Source organism: Musa acuminata, chromosome BXJ3-11, assembly GCF_036884655.1.
Source record: "Musa acuminata AAA Group cultivar baxijiao chromosome BXJ3-11, Cavendish_Baxijiao_AAA, whole genome shotgun sequence".
NCBI classification, from domain to species: Eukaryota; Viridiplantae; Streptophyta; class Magnoliopsida; order Zingiberales; family Musaceae; genus Musa; species Musa acuminata.
Window position 1 is genome coordinate 9,045,141 of NC_088359.1, and position 11,383 is coordinate 9,056,523.

The window sequence follows — 11,383 nt, forward strand, 5'->3', positions numbered from 1 at the left end:
AGGAGTAAAACCCAACCTTACGAAAGCTATTGAATGTCGATAGATGATCATGAGAGGAATATCTTATTTGTTTTTTCTTAGACAAATCCTTATCAATAGTCATTTGAATTAAGAGAGAGAGAGAGAGAGAGAGAGAGAGAGAGTTCTATGAGATAATCCGATTAGAGCGAGACTCGAGGAGAAACTATATGGGTCTGACAGTACCATGTCTGGTATACAATCTCTGAGATATTAGATGGATGAGGAACTATAAGTACATGGTAACTGAGGGCAGATAAAGTTCAAAAGATTGGATTCCCCTGTATCGTTTGAGGACTATGACATAGTGGTATAGTACGTCCGCAGTTGATGAGTCGAATGAATTATTATAGAGATAATAATTCATTGAGCCAGAAGGAGTTCTGATATGTATAACTCATGGCCAGCTCGATATTGAGCTTAGAGAGTCACACACATATGATAAGTGTTACGACAAGTAGATGTTCAGATATGAGATATCTGTCAGAGCTTATATCTTATTGGATATTCATTAAACCCCTAAATTATTGGATCATATATAAAAGATTCAATAAGAACTAATAAGAGATTATTGGATAGAGATTCACTAATCTAATATGCTTGAGTAATTGGATAGAGATTCAATACCCAATAGGGTAGGATCTATTATGATTAAGTTGACAATGAACCTCTATAAATAGGAGGGAACCAAAGGGCCATAAGCTAGGTCTTTTTGGCTGCCACCTCCTATTCTCATTATTAGCCAGCAAGTATAAATATTTGGGCAGCTATTTAAGGAGTATCTTCGTAGCCCCTAATGTGTGGATCACGCTAGAGAGGATAGTGCTTAATATCCTTCATCCTCTCCCACAGAGGATTTCAGGGATATACGATCTCCTTAGGTAACACAACTATCTCACACATGATTTTTAGTTTTGTGAGTTTTTACGCATCAATTTTCGGACGACGAGGAATATCTTTTTGGAAAATCTGAGAATTTTATTTTTTGTTCTTCCGCTGTGTATGTGATGTCACCCCTAAATTTCCCTACAATATTATCACATTCTTTAATAACATCAATATAATTTATAGATTTTTTTTTCTAAAACCCACCATTACAATTCTCTAGAAACCCTATACATTCTCTATGTCAATAAAAATAATATACAAATCCTTCTTTTTCTCTTAATAAATTTTATTAATTATCTTAATAAATAAATACTTTTTATAATGGATCTTTCATACATAAAATAAAATTAATTTTAAAAATATTTATTTCAAGCCTTATCCTATCATTCTTTCTAAAAGTTCTATTGTATGACTCATGATTTTAATTTTTTTATATTTAAATAATTTTATATATTATTTTTATTCTTATAAACATTAAACTATTAACATTAATAATTTAAACATTGTACTATTAACATTATACTATTATCTATCATTGTACTATTAACATTAATCATTTCATCTTTTCTGAGTAATACATTCATGTCTTATAAGCATATATTCATATCATTTTAAATATTTTTTTTATTTTTTTATCGAAATGATACCTAGTTAATAAATAAGTAATATTTTCTTACTTTTCTCAATACCTTTATATATTCATCTAAATATTCTAATCGATAACATAAACTATATATATATATATATATATATATATATATATATATATATATATATATATATATATATATATTTGCTAGTCATATGTAGTATATAAGCCAATCACGTGAGTAATAACACATGTGATATGATATACACTCTTTTTGCTTATTATTTTTATTATTATATTTTTTTCACTTTATATTACTTGTTACATAAATATATTGTGATGTTAATGGATGTGTGCAATGAGAAGTGATAAGATCACGATAATGAGATCGATTTGTCTTTAAACATACACCATAAATAATCATGGTAATAGATTACTCGAGATGGACATCGAGATAATTGGTATACCCATCTATATGATAGAGGCAGTTAATCTTATAGCTACTCATGTACGAGACACTAGGGCTACAATGTAGGTGCTCATTGGAGAACGAGTTTATTGATTGATTCGCTCATGAAATGTTGGATGATTGATGATACCTCATCATAAGATAACGATTTCACCGTCCTAGTGGTGTACTTGGTCTTTAGACTTGAGATACCAAGGATGAGTACTCCACTCTTTGATACCGGACTTATAGGCTTATAAGTTTCAAATCTAGCACAACCGGTCATCGGGAGTGACAACCAACCTTACGAGGGCTATTGAGTGTCGATAGATGATCATTCGCTATCGGTATCATGAGAGGAATATTTCATTTGTTCTTGCTTAGACAAATCTTTATCCAAGGTCATTTGGATTGAGAGAGAAAGAGTTCTCTAAGATAATCCGATTAGAGCGAGACTCGAAGAGAAACTATATGGGTCTTACAGCACCATGTCTGGTATACAATCTCTAGGATATTAGATGAATGAGAGACTATAGATATATGGTAAGATAAAGTTCAAAAGATTGGATTCCCCTATATCGTCTGAGGACTGCGGTGTAGTGGTATAGTACGTCTGCAGTTGATGAGTCGAGTGAATTATTATAGAGATAATAATTCATTGAGTCATAAGGAGTTTTGATATGTATAACTCATGGCCAACTCGATATTGGGCTTAGAGAGTCACACATATATGATAAGTGTTGCGACGAGTAGAGGTTCGGATATGAGATATCTATCGGAGCTTATATCTTATTGGATATCCATTAAGCCTATGAATTATTAGATCATATATATGAGATCCAATAAGAGCTAATAAAAGATTATTTGGTAGAGATCTACCAATCTAAGAGGCTTGGGTAATTAGATAGAGATTCAATACTCAATAGGGTAGGATCTATTATGGTTAAGTTCACAAGGAACCTCTATAAATAAGAAGGAACTAAAGGGTCATAGGTTGGGCTTTTTTTGCTACCACCTCCTATTCTCATCCTTAGCCAGCAGGTATGAATATTTAGGTAGCTATTGAAGAGTGTTTTCGCAGCCCCTACCATATAAATCACCGCTAGAGAGGATAGTGCTTGACCTCCTTCATCCTCTCCCATAGATATACATGATTTCAGGGATATACGATCTCCCTAAGTATCACAACTATCTCACATATGATTTTTAGTTTTGTAAGTTTTTGCACACCAACTTTCGGACGACGATGAACACCTTTTTAAAAAATCTGAGAATTTTCTTTTTTGTTCTTCCGTTGTGTATGTGATATCACCCCTAAATTTCCCTACAATATTATCACATGCTTTAATAACATCAATATAATTTATAGATTTTTTTTTCTAATACCCAATGTTACAATTCTCTAGAAACCTATACATTCTCTGAGTTAATAAAAATAATATACAAATCCTTCTTTTTCTCTCAATAAATTTTATTAATTATTTTAATAAATAAATAATTTTTCTAATGGATCTTTCATACATAAAATAAAATTAATTTTAAAAATATTTATTTCAAGTCTTATCCAATCATTCTTTCTAAAAGTTTTATTGTATGACTCGTGATTTTAATTTTTTATAATTTAAATAATTATATATATTATTTTTATTCTTATAAATTGATATTAAACAGCTAGACATAAAAATTAACTATATTAAATAAACATAATAAACAAATCAATAATGATGAGTTTAATAATACAATAATCTATCGTATATTTTTTTCCCATGATATATATAATATTACACTTAGCGTGCGAGCCAACTAGATTGCTAGTGAGTGATCGACTATATATATATATATATATATATATATATATATAACAATAAAAATATTTTATCTGTAATTACTTGGTGTAGCTCAGTTTGAATCGAAAGTGAATCAGGTTTGGATAGAGATCAAATTGGTTTGATGATTCATTTGTTTCAAACTGAACCGGAATTAGACCTAGTGGTTCCTGATTTTTGGAACTAGAATTAGCATTTTTACGATTCCAAATCCTGACCCAATAGTTTAAGTTTCGATTCCAATTGATGATTTGTGATTTAAAAAAAAAATTAATTTAAACCGTGTTAGTTCAAATCAATTGATCAAACCGATTTAATGATTCATTGGTTTCAAATTAAACCGGAACTGAACCCAAGTTGTTTGACTACGATTCTTCAATTTTGAAAACAGAATCTAACATTTTTGAACCTGTGATTCGGGAATCGAATCTAGCAGTTTCGGTTTCAGTTGGAATTGATTGATGATTGATGATTAATGATTTTTTTCAAAAATTATAAAATTTTATTTTTATTTATTTATAATTAAAAATTGATGATTCAAATCGGAATTGAAGTCGTCTAACTTGAGGTTGATACATGAATTTTTTTTTCAATTCTGAATCTATAAAAATAATAAAAATAATAAATAAGATTTTTCAGGTTGAAGGAAAGGTCATCAAATTTACGTTTTATTTTTATTTTAAATCAAATTTGAAAAAAAAAATGTAAAATTTGTTTATTATTGGACCGACATAAAGAACCCTAGGGTAGAGAAAAGGTTCTGTTTGAACGGGCGGCTCTCTCTACTGCTCTCCCTTCTCCCGCAGCCATTCCTCTCCGTTCAAGCTTCGCAGATGACGGATGGTGGGAAACCCGACAATCCATCCCGGAAGCGGAGGAGGAAGAGACACAAGCCACAAAGCCGCTCGGAATCCGCTAACTCACCGCCTCCGCAGCTCCCGCTGCCACATCCGAAGCGGAGAAAGATCGAGGGTCCCTCCACCTCCAAGAACCAGCTCGGCTTCCTGCAGAAGGTACGATTCGTCGTGTCGCCCATTCCATCACCTTTCAAGATATTCGCCATTAGGGATTCCGAGAAGGCAAGAACCTCCCCAAGGACCATATGCCTTCCAAGATTGCTGGGCCGAATTAACACCTCAAACCCTCATATCTTGTTCTCTCTTGTATTTCTTGATGTGGGTTATAGTATCCTTTTATTTTCCTTAAAACTAAACCCGATCAACAACACTGTCTACACTTTTAGCCAGCTGATCGTTCTTGCAAGAATAGTTTCTTATCGTTGATGTCTTTATATGCAAGCCCTGCTGTTCTTATTATCCTTTAGTGGATAGTGACATTTCATCTCTATTCACATTGTATCGACCATAATGTCATCCATTGTCATGCAGATGCGAATGAGGTTATCTGGAGGCCATTTCAGAATGCTAAATGAGAAATTATACACTTGCAGGTGCATGTTGCTCTGACTATATATCATAATATTATTGGGATGGACATTCTAGCAAATATCTATCTAGCATCATCAGATGCTATACAAATAGGCAAAAATTTCTTCATACCCACTTTACTAGAATAAATAGCAATAGTTGAAGGCAAAGCTGAAATCGGGAATCGAATCTTTTAAAGAAACTTGAACAGACTACATGTTCAAACTATTAGCAACATCTGTTGTTCTATTTGATTTTGATATTACCAATCCCTTGTGGTTATGCCATGAAACTGAATCTTGCAGCCTGCTTACATGGATTAGAAGTATGTATCCATACATCAATTCTATGCATTTGGCATATGTAGCAGATTGTATAGTGTCCTGAGGTATTATTATTGGTGAAAGAAATGGGTCAGAGGGAAGGTTAGGTAGGTAGAATTTTGTTAGTGGGATGGTTAAAGTGAGATAGCAAGTCAAAATCTTCCCCGGAGAGGGATAAATTACATGAAAGTTTGTTAAGTTACACAATTAAGGCAGGTTCTCATATGGCTTGACTAGGATTGTTGTGCAAGTGTTTATCTCTGTAAGCTATAACAGATTCAATTTAACTATCTGATAGAATGGTGCGGTTTGTTTTAAAGTTCTGCATTTAGTTGAGTTTGCAAACTATATGAATATGCTCTTTTAACCAAGATGGGCCTGACTTTGTTAGAGGTCAACACTCTTCAATTGGTGGTTTCATGAGTCTACTCCAAATTGATTTTGATCTAGATCTTTTCACCTATTTGTCTCTACTTGTCCTGTTGGATATTCCTGGTCTTCAATGCAAAAGCTCAATATGCTGTTTAAAGTTATCATAACTTGTTGGCTGATGTATTTAGTCTCATTAAAAATAAGCCTATGAATATGTTTTTAAAATTTTGTTTAAAATTTTGGTTAAAAAGTTAGTCAATTTCGTTGAAACTCTGCTTAATTTGGTTTTGCATTGTTGAATTTGTTAGCAATCTGAATATGTTGTTTTCACCAAGTTGGGCCCGTCTTTGTTTTGGAGGTCAACACTAGTATGTTGGTGGTGTTTGGAGTCCAATCCTGATTGATTTTTATCTATTTCTTTTGACCTACATATCTCTACTTATCCTGTTAGATATATATGGTGTTTGACACTCAATTTCTCTTCAGAGGAATCTTTGGAAAAAAAAGACCTCTTGACCATATTGTCATCCGAATGCTGTATAAAGTTATGTTGTATTGTTACTTGATGTCAATATCTTCCATTTAGAGTACTTAAGAATAAGCCTAATGGCTTGTAGGATGGTTACATAATTCATAACTTTTGTGCATGTTACAAATTCAGTCTGGCAATTTGTTTGATTAGTATAGCTATTGGTTATGATTTTCTTCTTATAAAACTAATTGTTGTACCTCTGATTAAAGTTACTAGGAAGACTTGATGTACGGACATGTTGGACAAAGAGTTTAAAATTGCTTTTTCGGCCTTGATTTAAAAATGAACTCCAGGGCATTTATCATTCTTTCAAGTGGTTTGATTATTGTACTTCATGTTCTCAGTATTACAGTAAAAGTCAAGAATATCCTAATCTTCTCACTAGCATGTGAATGAGCCCATCGAAATATTGATGTTATGTGCAAGTATTATGGTTCTTAAACATTCTTTTAAACAGTAATTGTGCCCTTTAGTAGTCCAACTGCTATGTTCTTGTAGTTACTCTTCTGTTTACCATTTTCTTTGTAGAGTTTGTTCTTCATCAGTAATGAATTTCTTCATCAGTGATATGCATGAACTCTACACTAGTTTGTGTTTTCTTTTTCTCGCATAGCTACAAAATGTTCCAATGCGTGTAGCTGTCAATTGGAAGTTGAAATTGCTATAGGATTTTGTTCTTTCAATTGTTTTTTAAATTTGGTACCTGTAGAAAACGAATCTCCTGATATACTTTTATCTTTCATCGCAGTGGTAGTGAGGCCTTCAATTTGTTTAAGAATGAACCAGAGCTATTTGATGTGGTATTTTTTTTTTGTTCCATCGGTATTTTCTGTTTCATCTTCATATATCAAATTTATTTTAATTGATTTGAACTGATAAACTGGTTGCAAAGTTCAGCATATTTGAGATATGTTGCTATGATTGTTGTTATTTATAGGTTAGCTACTCTCTGTGAAGTTCTTATTGGATTAAGATATGTCCACGGATGCATCTAGCTTGAAACAAGACATAAGCCTCATGGGAAAGGGGTTTATTTAAGAGAGGTACTTCTTAAGGTAGAAAGGGTTGTAAACAAAGAAATTGTGATAATAGTCTTTGTCCAAGTTTTAAATGTTCTCTTTTCCCATCCTTCCAGAAAACCTTATATCATTATTTTCAAATTTTCACCGTCTATTTCTAGTGAAACTAGTTGTTATTCTTTTCCTTTTTCATTTCCTAAAACATATATCTTATGTCATCATCTATGTTCATTTAGTCAAGCTTTCTTCAGGTATAACTTTACAATTGTTACATGTTATCTATCTAACTTTCTAGTGAGAAAAATATCTATTTGTCTAATACATTATGAGAAAATAAGAAGCTAAATCCAAAATCATGTTGTCTTCTTCATTCCTCTTCTAGTATCCAAAACCCCCAAGTATTTTAAAATTCTCCATGTTCTCTCCCTGCGACCTTTTAAATCTTCTTTATTGCTAAGTTTTTCAAGTAGAAGTATCCTTTGAGTTATCATATCTAAATTTTTCCAGAATTTCTTTATAATTTGAGGAGCATAAGCACTTAAAATCCATATCTGTTCTCCTAACACAATTTTCAAAGTTATATTTTTCCCAAAATCTTTTCACCTCTATGGCATTGTCCTTTAGACCTTTATCTACAATAACATTTACATCATTTTTATGTTTAACCTTTTTGTATATACTAAAAATTCTGAATCTTCTACTCTCAATCTCCCTACAATTTCCCCACACACACTAGATTTTGGTACTTAAATTATGCTACTTCTCTTCCTAAAAACTGTATCTCGTAGATACATTTTAACTTCCCGCATGTCTTTTCCCTAAAAGCGTACGTACCTCTACCGTGCTGGTCTGCAACAATGCATGGATGCTTTGCCTATTGTGTGTCATATCAGATCATTGATATGTTAGGTCGTTTTTGACGACTTTCTATCCTATCCTATACATTTTGGGAACTGAGGTGCTGAAGATGCATTGCATTCCTTGCAGTGATAACATAGTCTTATGTTGAAATTGGTTAAGATCATACTAATAAGATCTAACAGTACATGAAGTCGGTTAAGACATGTATTCTGTTATGATTTATGTTTCACTCTTTAGTATCATGCAGGATACCAAGAGCAAATGGTGCATTGGCCAGAGCAGCCAGTCAATACAATTGCTAAATGGCTAAGGAATCAGAGTTCTTTAAAAGTTGCTGATTTTGGTTGTGGTGAGGATTCAGAGAAAGAGACTTCTCTGATTGCATTATTGAATTTCTGACTCATAAGCTTTTTTGTTGGATATCATCTGATAATGCATGAAATATATTTCTCTTTTTAAAACTCTATTGATCAGTTGTGTGGTATTCCAGGGAATGCAACACTTGCGAAAAGTGTGAAGAATAAAGTCTTCTCCATTGACCTTGTTTCCAATGACCCATCAGTAATTGCTTGTGACATGGCTCATGTATGTATTTCCTGTGATAACATTCTTTAGTACGCCTTTAAATTCATAGTTTTAATATTACCCACCAGGGAATGCTGTCCTTGTATGTAATTTATTTGTTTTTACTTGTTTGATTTTCAGTTTGGCTAAGTTTCCATTGTAAGCCAAGTGTAGTTTTTTTTAGCTGCTATTTCTTGCAGGCTATAAGCACCAGCTATAGGTTTTTTAATAACTTCTCTCAAACCAAAATTTTTGAGATACATCTTCTGCTATATGGCTGTAATTCTATGATTTATGATACTTAATTGCTGCCTGATACACCAATTTCAAATATGTACTGAGCAATGAAGGAAGACCTGCGATATATCCCTCTGTCAAAGACGATCATGTTTCTTGCCAAATAGTCTTGTAGGTCAGGCTATTATTGAAAAAAAGCAAGCCAAATAGTGTAGTTGTAAGCTAACTTCTCAATTTAATATTCATTACAAGAACAGAGTTCTGGTAGTTCAATGACCAACCAGGATATATTATATATTTCTTTTGATTGTTTACTGCATGGAGTGGTGGTGTATGCCTGCTGCCCTATTATCACCTATTGCTTTTATACTGTGAAGGAGCTCTGCAACTGGTGGAGGATGTTTGGCATCTTATTCAATATCTGCATCTTTATTGCTCACATTTGTTTCATATCAGTTATCTGTTACCATGTTGGCAGTCCGTCTTTCTTCTTGGCTATTCTGCTTTTGAACTTGTGTAGAGCAACCCATAGACTTGTAGGACTGTATTAGTGTTAAATACTCGCTATCCTACTTGAAAATTGCTCTTTCAGTGGGACACTCCAAAAACTGCTAGATGAACTTCTGGAAAGGACCTCTGACCTTTTCTCTCAATGTTTTTTTTGTTGTTGAGAATTTAGACTTTGAAATACGTTTTTTATTAATGCTTAATTGATGTCAGGCATGTTATGAAAGATTTGTGGTATCAAAGACACTATGAATTTTGATATCTTTTGAAAGAGAAGAGTGATGTAGATATAATTTTTTGTTCTGTTTGTACTAATAACATACTAAATTCTAAACTATGTTTTGCAGCTTGTAACTGATATTCCTTTTTAATCGACGTAATTAATTATTGGATGAGTTGTAATACATTTTACTGCATTTTCAATTTTTTTAAAAAAGCTAAGAAATGATTTTTGGGTTTCTGCTTTTGCTATGTATTTACCACTAGATATGGGCTAATTTATGTGCAGACACCATTGGACTCATCCTCTGTAGATGTTGCGGTTTTCTGTTTGTCATTGATGGGAACCAACTATTCAAACTATTTGCAGGAAGCTAAAAGAGTTTTGAAACCCAGGTTAGCTACTTGGTCCCTTCCTGGCATTTCATTAAGATGTGATTTATATGTTGTTTATAGACATTCACAAGTTCCATGGTGCAGCGGTTGGCTTTTGATAGCTGAAGTGCGAAGCAGGTTTGATCCCAACACTGGAGGAGCTGATCCAGAGAAGTTTTTTGAAGCTGTCAGCCAGCTTGGGTTTTCTTTAGTTTCAAAGGTTTGCTCACTCATCTATAAATCCTTACAATCTATAACTTGATGGAATATCATCACTAATCTGCTAAATCTTTTCTACAATATTGCTGATGTGTAACATGTGATTTTTCAGGATTTTTCTAACAAGATGTTTGTACTGTTCTACTTCAAGAAAGCAGTAAGATTGTTGTCTTTCGTCTCTTGTACTATTATTATTGATTTTTTTTCCCAAGATTTCTATCATAGCAACATGGAAGATAAACCTAAGGTGTTGGTTGTGACTAATTTTGTTAACATTACGTCACAGAAAAAAGATTCCCAAGTCGAGAGCATCAAATGGCCAGAGTTGAAACCTTGCATATATAAAAGGCGATGAGCTTCCTTCCCCTCCTATGAACCTCGTAATATTATGGATGCTGATAATGTGTATGCTTCTTCCAGTACATGGGATGGTAAACTCTTGCTCTATGTTTGTTGTCTCACAGTAAAAAAAATCACAGCAGGCTGGTAACCTTTTATCGCAAAAAATAAACATGTTTTGGACACGAAAAAAATGTGAAAGATGGGGGTCTTAATCAGGATCCATGATTAAAGTAAGAAGCCGAAGATAGTGTCATTGTCGCTCAATCTCCTTTTTCTTTTCCTCCTTCGCGAGATGATAATATCACGAGGATGATGACTACGTCGATGTTATCTCTCGTGGCATTATCATCATTGTCTTTTTTTTTCCTTTTGCTTAATCTTTTGTCAAACGGTTTTCTTTCTTCTCACACTCTCAAAATCCGTCATCACCCTTATCAAACTATTACTACTGTCTCTGTCTTAGTCATCGATGTTCGGATCTACATCGACAAGATCAATCACATCAACAACCTATGACCCCAATGGTATTATCGTTTGTTATTATCATAATAATAAAATATAATATTTTAATTAGGACATAATAAAAATTAAAAAAATATATAATTAAAGATATTAAA

The 11,383-nt window shown here is 33.0% G+C and overlaps 1 protein-coding gene across 2 annotated transcripts; it reads left to right on the forward strand.

The window, feature by feature from the left end:
* The first annotated feature begins 4,515 nt into the window (after nt 1-4,515).
* On the forward strand, nt 4,516-11,030 carry LOC103971188 (ribosomal RNA-processing protein 8). 2 transcript variants are annotated; one of them, XM_018820168.2, is made up of 9 exons: nt 4,516-4,782; nt 5,158-5,219; nt 7,172-7,245; nt 8,551-8,652; nt 8,794-8,888; nt 10,120-10,226; nt 10,311-10,425; nt 10,537-10,581; nt 10,711-11,030. In XM_018820168.2, the coding sequence occupies exons 1-9, from the start codon at nt 4,603-4,605 to the stop codon at nt 10,777-10,779; spliced, it is 849 nt and encodes a 282-aa protein (XP_018675713.2). In that variant the 5' UTR covers nt 4,516-4,602; the 3' UTR covers nt 10,780-11,030. The 2 variants fall into 2 exon arrangements, with proteins under 2 accessions (XP_018675713.2, XP_009383421.2); XM_009385146.3 differs by having other exon boundaries at nt 4,517-4,782; nt 7,172-7,223; nt 8,541-8,652.
* Nucleotides 11,031-11,383: the final 353 nt, after the last annotated feature.

What these genes read in the sequence shown, in the direction of transcription:
- LOC103971188 (XM_018820168.2), top strand. Translation starts at nt 4,603, where the DNA reads ATGACGGATGGTGGGAAACCCGACAATCCATCCCGGAAGCGGAGGAGG. An exon ending in GAGAAATTATACACTTGCAG is followed by an intron (nt 5,220 to 7,171) that starts GTGCATGTTGCT and finishes CTTTCATCGCAG; the next exon opens with TGGTAGTGAGGCCTTCAATT. An exon ending in TTGCTTGTGACATGGCTCAT is followed by an intron (nt 8,889 to 10,119) that starts GTATGTATTTCC and finishes ATTTATGTGCAG; the next exon opens with ACACCATTGGACTCATCCTC.